This window comes from Hoplias malabaricus, chromosome 17 (assembly GCF_029633855.1).
Source record: "Hoplias malabaricus isolate fHopMal1 chromosome 17, fHopMal1.hap1, whole genome shotgun sequence".
NCBI classification, from domain to species: Eukaryota; Metazoa; Chordata; class Actinopteri; order Characiformes; family Erythrinidae; genus Hoplias; species Hoplias malabaricus.
Genome location: NC_089816.1, coordinates 19559140 through 19568062, shown reverse-complemented (window position 1 = coordinate 19568062; position 8923 = coordinate 19559140). Strand labels below are relative to the sequence as shown.

The 8923-nt window shown below is 44.4% G+C and overlaps 2 protein-coding genes across 2 annotated transcripts; one reads left to right on the top strand and one right to left on the bottom strand.

Annotated features, from left to right (window-relative positions):
- Window positions 1-213: 213 nt before the first annotated feature.
- crybb1l1 (crystallin, beta B1, like 1) lies at window positions 214-6215 on the bottom strand. Its single transcript, XM_066649066.1, has 6 exons — window positions 6090-6215; window positions 2410-2513; window positions 1577-1695; window positions 1147-1279; window positions 734-876; window positions 214-385 (listed from the first exon to the last, which is right to left on the bottom strand). The coding sequence occupies exons 2-6, from the start codon at window positions 2506-2508 to the stop codon at window positions 214-216; spliced, it is 666 nt and encodes a 221-aa protein (XP_066505163.1). The 5' UTR covers window positions 2509-2513; window positions 6090-6215.
- Window positions 6216-6734: 519 nt separating this feature from the next.
- On the top strand, window positions 6735-8513 carry cryba1l1 (crystallin, beta A1, like 1). The gene is made up of 5 exons (XM_066649067.1): window positions 6735-6809; window positions 7239-7357; window positions 7557-7698; window positions 7987-8129; window positions 8366-8513. Exons 1-5 carry the CDS (start codon window positions 6735-6737, stop codon window positions 8511-8513), a joined length of 627 nt encoding a protein of 208 aa, XP_066505164.1.
- The last annotated feature ends 410 nt before the right edge of the window (window positions 8514-8923 follow it).

Below are 8923 nucleotides of genomic sequence, written 5' to 3'. Positions count from 1 at the left end.
CCCAGAGCTTTAAAAACAAGGCTCTGAAGGAGTGTGGAGCCTGAGAGTCTGTCACCCCTAAGCATCCTCCCCTGGTTTTTCTTTTCAAATCAGAAGCAGGAGCGTGGTGTGGTCAGGGAGAGGCACTGGGCCTCACACGTCTCTCCTCCTCTCCTTGGTCCGACGCCCCTCCGCTGCTCCTCCACTCCGTCTCTTTCGCTCCTGGCCCGTACCTCACTTGCTGGCCATGGTGTAGCAGCCGTGTGGGTGCCACTGCATGTCGCGGATGCGCCTCATGCTCTGCATCTGAGGGCAGCGAGCTCCATACTCGTTAAAGTGTCTGTAGTCGCCCTTCTCCAGCAGGTACTGGCTACCACGGTAGCCGGGGTACTGGTAGCCCACCCAGCTGAAACAGACACACACAACCGGTCATCTTGTGGTCACTTGGGGATGCTCAGGGTTTTGGATTTGAATGAGTTTATCTTGGGATCAAAACCTGGTCCTGAAATGATTACGCCCCATGCTCTACACCTACAAGCCTTATTTATTATTATTATAATTCTTCATTATTAAAATTGTTGCTCTTATTTTGCTTTGAATGTTTAACATGCTAAAGGACATTAGGGTCAAGTCAAGGATTTTTAAACATTAATTCACACATCTCTTAAACAGGACATGGGGGGCTTCAAGAACAAGGATAACGCTCAAACATGTAAACTCAGGACGAGCGCAGTAGCTGAGGCTGCACACTTACGTTCCACAGCTGACGATGATGCTGCCCACTCTGTCGGTGAAGCCGTAGGAGTAAAGGCTGGGGACGTCATCGTCCATGATCTCCATCTTACGGCCCTTGAAGTCTCCCACCTCGTACAGGCAGATCTTGTGCTTCTCAGGGTCCTGCATATTTGTTGCAAAAGAGAGTGTGTTATAAAAAAGTGAAAGAGAGAGAGAGTGTGTGTGAAATGTCAGGACAAATGTCCAGAAAACACACACACCTCAGGACAATTTTTGGTAAAATATCAAAAAAAGTAAGTGTGTCCTGACATTTCAATGTGTATTTAATTCAAATATGACATTTTTATTCCAAAATGTCTTTGAAAAGCCCAGACAGTGGATCCATTGTGTGTGTGTGTGTGTTTGTGTGTGTGTGTGTGTGTGTGTCCGCACCATTCTGACAGGTCTGAAGGACAGCAGGTAGTCATTCTTCTGGCAGTTGCTCCAGGAGTCCCAGCGAGGATAGTCACCCTTCTCCAGGATGTACATTTCTCCACAGAAGTTCATCTGCTCCCAGCCCACGAAACTGCGCACAGACACACAGCGCTTTGAGAAGAGCACCTCCCTCCATCCCTATAACCTTCTTATAACCTAATAATGTCTTCACCCATTCATGTATTTACCCATAGAACAACCCACCCCTCCACAATTCAGTCTATTCATTCATTCCTATGTTCACACCCCCATCCATCCCTCCATCCATATAACCACCTATCCCTCACTTCCCTATATCCCAGAGTCTCCTGTCCCTCCCATCAGTATTCCCTCCAGCCATCCTTCCATCCATGTCTGGAGTTTGTGTGTGTGTGTGTGTTGTACTTACGGACCGCACTCCACACGCAGAGAGCGAACTTTGTCCATTCCCATTTCACACACATTCATGCACTCGGCGTTAATCTCGATCATGCGACCCTGGAAGTTCTCCTGGTCGAACACGTACATCTGAAAGAGAGAGAGAGAGAGAGAGAGAGGTTAGTTTGTGAAATTACTATATATATATATACTATATATATATAAGATTCCTTACTATATACAGAGCCTCTTTTGACTCTTAAAGCAACACTAGGTAAGATGTGATAGTTTTGTTCCTGGTTTCCCAATAAAGTTACAGAGTGTAATTCACTTTCCTGCACTGCCCAGAAATCGAGGGCGATGAGAGGGTGATTTTTATGCACCTCCAAAAATTATATAGTTACATAGTGCAGTTTCTGCAGTGCTGAGGAGTAGCAACAACAGAAGCTCTATTCCGCTATTACAGCTCAGTGGAACATCACAGTGATTTTGAAGCTGTAATTTGAAGGTAAAAATACTACTTGCTGTTGCTTTAATGGTTGAGCTTTGGCACCTCTGACTGATCAGCTGAGGGCTTATAACCCACACAGACAGCTTCACCTAACTGAGGCTCACTGCTAACTTCTAGCACCACTTACAGCTCAGTTGGTGGAAGGTGGATAAAGCATGGCAGACAATACTGGGAATATCTCAGGAGTTTGGCAGGTGTTTGTTGCAGATAATTCCAGATAAAATTATTATTTTTTTAGAGCTGCCATCACCCTAGAGGTACAGTCTCTCATTTTCTCCTATTTTTGGTGATTTTGGCATACATATGAATAAAGATCATTATTATTATTACTATGTTCTGTAAATGTGTCTTACCTTGTAGGCCATCATGCCCATGCCCATGTCGGACTTCTTGGTCTGGGCGGCCTTGCCGTCGGTCTGGGAGGCGGTCTTTTTATCTCCACTGGAAGACATGATGCCTAGAGAGAGAGAGAGAGAAATGGTGATTAAGAAAGGTACAAAAGCGCATTACTGGGTGGTAAATAAGCGAAGGATGAACCCGTTGGAGGAGGCTGATGCTGAGGCTAAACGCCAGAGATGGACATTTTGAAGCTGATGTTTTTCCAAAACGTAACCAAGTTTTTTGGCTTTTAAAATCCATAGCTGTCGTACTGTTGGAGCATCATATGACTGGGCATCTGTCATGCATGTGTGTGTGTGTGTGTGTTGGCATGTGCACATGCTTACCTGTGTGTTCAGTGCGTGTGCAGCTGTGCCTGAGTTCACTCTGAGAGTGTGTGTGTGTGTCGGTCCATGGCTCGGGCTCTTATACCCTGGCGCTGAGTGAGTGGGGATTAACCCTTTACAATGAGGCCCGCTGAGCTCAGCACACACACAGAAAAGAAGCCCCTCATCATCACCACAGAGGGCGAGAGACACTGGGGAACACAGAGAGAGAGATACACACAGCAACATAGAGTACAGCACCTCCACACTACAAACGCAGGACCTCAGCGCTGCTGGCCCCAAATTCTCTTCTGTAGAAGGAAAACTTAATGTATTTCTGTAAAGAAGCACCAACAGAGTCAGAGTTATTAAACATTTCTCAAAGTTAGTCACTACAGTAGTCATCTTTTCTCCATCTGCTTTTGAATACAGTGCAGCACAGAGAGCTGGAGTTCACTATAAAAAAACTTTAAAGCCCAGCTCACGTCTCATTTTAAACCACATCCACGCAGAGTTTTATTTGATTTTAGTTCATATTTTTATGATTTTTTGCTCTATTTTAATTTTTTTTTTACTTTCTTTTATATAGATTACTATTTATTTTACTTTTTTTAGTTATTACTTCGTTTTTACTGCTGTTTCACTCTTATTTATGATTTTTGTTCTTATCAGATTCTTGTGTGTTTTTATCTTTTAAGATTTATTTTATTGCCACTTTGTTTACACTATTTCTTTTACAGAAAGATCCCATATTAAAAAACTCATTAACATTTTTTTTCTTTTTCTCTTCAGCCTTTTGTTGTAAGATGGTAATGCTCAGCTATAACAGATCATTAATGAGGCATTCCCTCGATGTACTTCAGAGTGAAATAAAGGCTGATTGATTGATTGACTGTGTGCATGTGATGACCTGAGAGTTAGAGCGCTAACAAGTTTTAAACCACATTTCTCTGGAAAATCTTACTCTCAAATAACATTCAGACTCATAACTTTTATTGTCCTCTGGATGATCCTGCAGTTAGTTAGGATCCAGATGTTACATTGTCACAGGGTTTACACTGAGAGGAAGAAGTGGTAGAAGAAGAAATACCTTTACTGATCCTTTCTCTGCATTTGACCCCTCTGTGGGGGGGTCTCACACACACACACACTAGTGAGCAGTTCTTCACACACACACAGGGGCAGTGAACACACTTACAGCCAGAGCAGGGGGCTGTAACCGCCTCTGCGCTCTGGGGAAGTTTGGGGGTTAGGCGCCTTGCTCAAGGGCACTTCAGCCGTGAATTATTTTTCTCTTACAGGTCCCAGGAAATGAACCACGACCCTCCGGCCTCAACCCTGTGTCTCTAACATCAAGCCCATGGCTGCCCCACGGAGGCTCAGTTCTTTAAAAAAGAATTAACTTAAACTAGTTCATAACCAAGTAGTAATAAATGCTGTGTGAATAGAGACGTGCGTTTAAAATTTAACTCTGGGTGAAGAGAGGTGGAATCATTTTATTCCACATATCAGTGACATGGCACCCCTTCATTCTGCTGCAGAGTTCCTCGCTCACTGTTCAGACTTTGATCAGATGTTCACCAGAACCCTGACTGAAGCTGACTGTATTCAGAGTTAAAGAAATAAAGAAAATACTGCAAATAAAGGCCAAAGCACAAACGCCACCCATCTGCACCTGAAGGGTGCAGAACCAAGGGCAGGTGTAAGAGCTCTGTAGTGTGAAGAGAGCTGTTTGACAATCAGCTGCTGCTCATGTGAGATGTGGATGGATGAGTCAAAATTCATGTAAATGATTCATTAATTCGTTCATTCATTATCTGTAACCGCTTATCCAGTTCAGGGTTGCGGTGGGTCCAGAGCCTACCTGGAATCATTGGGCACAAGGCAGGAATACACTCTGGAGGGGGCGCCAGTCCTTCACAGGGCAACACACACACTCACACATTCACTCTCACACTCACACCTACGGACACTTTTGAGTCGCCATACCACCTACCTGCGTGTGTTTTTGGAACGTGGGAGGAAACTGGAGCACCCGGAGGAAACCCACGCAGACACAGGGAGGACACACCACACTCCTCACAGACGGTCACCCGGAGGAAACCCACACAGACACAAGGAGAACACACCACACTCCTCACAGACAGTCACCCAGATGAAGTAAATGAATGAATGAATGAATAGATGATGGGTGGTTTCCAACTTCTGCACAGTTCTGTATAAAACACTTCCAAATTTAAGTCATATAACAGGGACTGGCTCTTTTAACTGAACCCCACAGGAGCACGGTCTGAACGTAGAGAGTAAGGGATGAAGATGAACTTATGTAAACGTGTAAAGGAGTCCATACTCCACTCTGGAACAAAGGACCAACTTCTTCAGGGTCAGAAAAAATGACCAATGGACACCACCTTACAGCGCAGAGCTTCATTTACTCAGCATCTGTTTATTTATTACTCGGACACATGCTCAGACGCATTTACACTGTAATAATGATCCTGATCAGAGTCCGTTCGTCTGCCCATCCACTCTTTCCTCAACCCATGTATTCACCTCTACATTCCTAACCACATCAATAGACTGATACATCAATTCATCCAGTAATCCATCATTCACCCACTCACATATAAGCTCACCCATCCATCCACACAATCATCTCAGCATCATCGCATTTGTGCCTCTGTAACAGGTTAAATGTGGGTGACTATAATGTCACTTCATTCACCCATCCACTTATTCATTTATCCATTCTTTCCTCTATTGCACTCTGCGTATCTAGTTTATAAAATGTGCATAAGTTTGTGCCCCCTGTGTTCACCTATGCATTTAATCCCGGTTTGTTTTGCTCTCTTTGTGTGGACTGCTGACCCACGCGAACTTACTGGTCACATCCCCCTCTTTGTGTCCCCCCCCTCACACACTCCTATTCACACACAGCACAAAGACATGCTGCATGCAGCCACACTATAGTATGTGCTGAGCTGGCGAGCACGCGAGAGAGAGAGACAGAGAGAGAAAGAGAGAGAGAGAGATAGAATGAGAAAGAGAGAGAGAGAGAGAGAATGAGAGAACAAGAGAGAGAGAGAGAGAGAGAGAGGTCGCTGGTATAAAACTGAGGCGCCAGGTTCCCTGCAGGCTCCATCCTCGCGAGACAGGCATTTACAGAAGAGAGTCAGTGACCAAAACACGGTAAGGCGCGCTCACACTCGCGCTGCACTGAGAGCACGAGCTCCAATCCACAACCAGTATCATTAACAGACAGGGACTCATTAATTACTGCATTAATTACACTGGTGTTACCCTCCTGGACGTTTTACTCTGTCACTTACATCTCACCTCTGGAGCTTCAGCTGTCGGGGGATGTTTATACAGAAGTAACGCATATCAGAGCTGCAGAGCTCTGGAGCCACGAGGGCCTGTGTTCTAACCCTGCACTTCATCGCTGTTTGTGTGCAGTTCAGCCTGTGGTGGTCTCCTTGCGTACGCTACCCACGCGCTGGGGTTGTGCTTCTGCGCTCCTGGTGCTGGTCCCCAGCACGGGTGAAATGGGAGGGATTTGTTAGGAAGGGCATCCGGTGTAAAACCTGTGCTGTGTCTAACGTGCAGATCGTCTGTGGTGACGACCTGAGCAGCCGAGAGTGGAACAACATTTAGATATGTCCGATTAAACTGTAAATGTTCTTTAAATCTGTACTCTTTGATTAATAATTTCAAAGTACAAAAATCTGTTAAAAAATCATTAAACAAAAATCAGTATTTGCTTTTAATTCTTACCACTTCTTCTACATCTAATAATAATAAAATAGGCTTTATTTGTATAGCATTGTCTTCTGTGTGTAATTACAGCAGTGAGACACTAATCTGTATCAGCTCCTGAGCTGTGTTTGTTGATTTAGTTCATATCATTGTTAAGTCTGTTAATATTAGAGTGATTCTGCACTAACCCCACTCCTCCTCTGTCCTCAGGAATAAAGATGTACCGATTCAGCCGATCCGCTATGATGCACCCCATGGTGAACTCTGGAATGGGAATGGCTCCTTTCTGGAAGGTAAAGCAGTCTATAACTTTGTTGTCTGGGGTCTGGGATCCCATTTTCAGTCATGGACCCCCATGCATTTCTCCAAACAAACCTGACCCTGTTGGTTAGTCAGTTGAGCTGAATCAGGTGGGCTTTGTGCAGGGATAGATTTGCCTCTGGGTCTCTGAATGTGGCTCAGGAGAGTCCAGTGTAGATAAAGATTAATACATGTCAGAGTAAATTAACTAAATGCAGTTCAATTCTAATTTATTTATTATAAAGTTTTAGATTTAATTCTGCATTGTGTGGATCACAGTCTGAGATTGTGGCTTTTCAAATGAAGTGTGGTGTCCTGGGTGGAGTGTCTCTACACAAATGTTAATTAAGGGGTCTCCAGGGTAGGATCAGAAGCCCCTGTATCTCTTACACACACCCCGTAACATCCTCTGTGTGTTCTAGGTGACAGTGTTTGAGCAGGAGCACTTCCAGGGAAAGTGTCAGGAGTTCACCTCCGAGTGCTGTAACATCCAGCAGTGCGGCTTCGACAACATCCGCTCCATCCGTGTGGAGAGTGGCGCGTGAGTCTGTGTGTGTGTTAGTACGAGACACTCAATGAGCATGTATACGTATAATGTCCTTGCCTTTAACCTCAAGCTCATTTATGATGTAAAATAAATGAAAGCGTAGATAATAAAACTGCACTGTTAAGAAAACTAAGAGGAGATGTTGTGTATATAGAAGTGTATAATATAATTAACTGGTTCTCATTTTCTGCAGCTGGGTGGGTTATGAGCACCATGACTTCCAGGGTCAGCAGTTTGTGCTGGAGAGAGGAGAGTACCCTCACTGGGATTCTTATTGCGGAAACCTGGCCTACCATGTGGAGAGATTCATGTCCTTCAGGCCCATCTACTGCGCTGTGAGTTTCACACTCTGCCTGTAAACATATAAGACATACACAACACTGCACTGCAGGATAAAAAGTTGTCCTGTTTCAGGACTGTGTAAAAATGATTATGATATATTTAATTAGCTATTTTCCTCCCTAAATATTTTCTAAATATCTCTTTAAATTGGTGGAGACGGATTCAAATGATCAGGAATGATTAAATCTTATTGAAACCTGTTTTTTTTTATTCATTTAATTAATGACAATCTATATCTTGATCATATTGACTGTTATTGATGTGTGTGCCCATGTCTACAGGCTCACCAGAGCAGTCGTATGATGATCTTCGAGAAGGAGAACTTCCTGGGCCGCAGTGCTGAGCTGTGTGATGATTATCCCTCTCTCCAAGCCATGGGCTGGTGCGGCATGGAAGTGGGCTCCATGCATGTGCAGTGTGGCGCGTGAGTTCTCACACACGCACACACACACACACTGGACAATATAGCATTGTGATACTCTTAGACACTTTCTGGTGTGTGTGATATGTATCAGGATCACGATACTCAACATCATACAAGCACTGACCATCCCTAAAGCACAGTGACAGTGTGTGTCAATAATAGATGTATATTGACACACTGCTAAGCCCTAGTGTTAATTGCTGTGTATTTCTCTCTCTCTCTCTCTCTGTGTGTAGTTTTGTGTGTTATGAATTCCCAGGCTACAGGGGCAGACAGTACATCATGGAGTGTGAAAGGCACAGCGGAGACTATCAGCACTGGAAAAACTGGGGATCCCACAGTCAGACTCCTCAGATCCAGTCCATCCGCAGGATCCAGCACTAACCGGACAGCGTCCAGGAGAGAAACCTCACTGACCGCCCACATCTCACACACACTCACACTGTGTCTCCTCATCAGTGTACTTTTAATCACAGGCAACATATCACCACACACACAACCACACAGCACAGCCATCCTGTCCCACAATCACAGTTTCTTGTCAGGTGCTAAGCCACACCCCCTGAGGTGCTACGAACGCGTTGGTTGGATTAATTAGCAAAGGCCACGCCCCCAGCAAATGGTCCAGTGGTCAAGAGAAGCTCAGGTGTGATGTGTAAGAGGGGGATAAAGTTTCATGAAGCAATAAATGCATAATAAACGGATGTTCACTTCAGTGAGTGTCAAATTATTGTGTGTGTGTGTGTGTGTGTGTATTTAAGCACCAATAAAAGCAATTCTAGTTTTCAGATTTC

Excerpts from the sequence above, each read along its gene's own strand:
- crybb1l1 (XM_066649066.1), bottom strand. The coding sequence starts at position 2,508 with ATGTCTTCCAGTGGAGATAAAAAGACCGCCTCCCAGACCGACGGCAAG. Across the intron at positions 1,696-2,409 it reads TGGGCATGATGGCCTACAAG|ATGTACGTGTTCGACCAGGA; the intron begins GTAAGACACATT and ends TCTCTCTTTCAG. Across the intron at positions 877-1,146 it reads CCTTCAGACCTGTCAGAATG|GACCCTGAGAAGCACAAGAT; the intron begins GTGCGGACACAC and ends ACAAATATGCAG.
- cryba1l1 (XM_066649067.1), top strand. The coding sequence starts at position 6,735 with ATGTACCGATTCAGCCGATCCGCTATGATGCACCCCATGGTGAACTCT. Across the intron at positions 6,810-7,238 it reads GAATGGCTCCTTTCTGGAAG|GTGACAGTGTTTGAGCAGGA; the intron begins GTAAAGCAGTCT and ends TGTGTGTTCTAG. Across the intron at positions 7,699-7,986 it reads TCAGGCCCATCTACTGCGCT|GCTCACCAGAGCAGTCGTAT; the intron begins GTGAGTTTCACA and ends CCATGTCTACAG.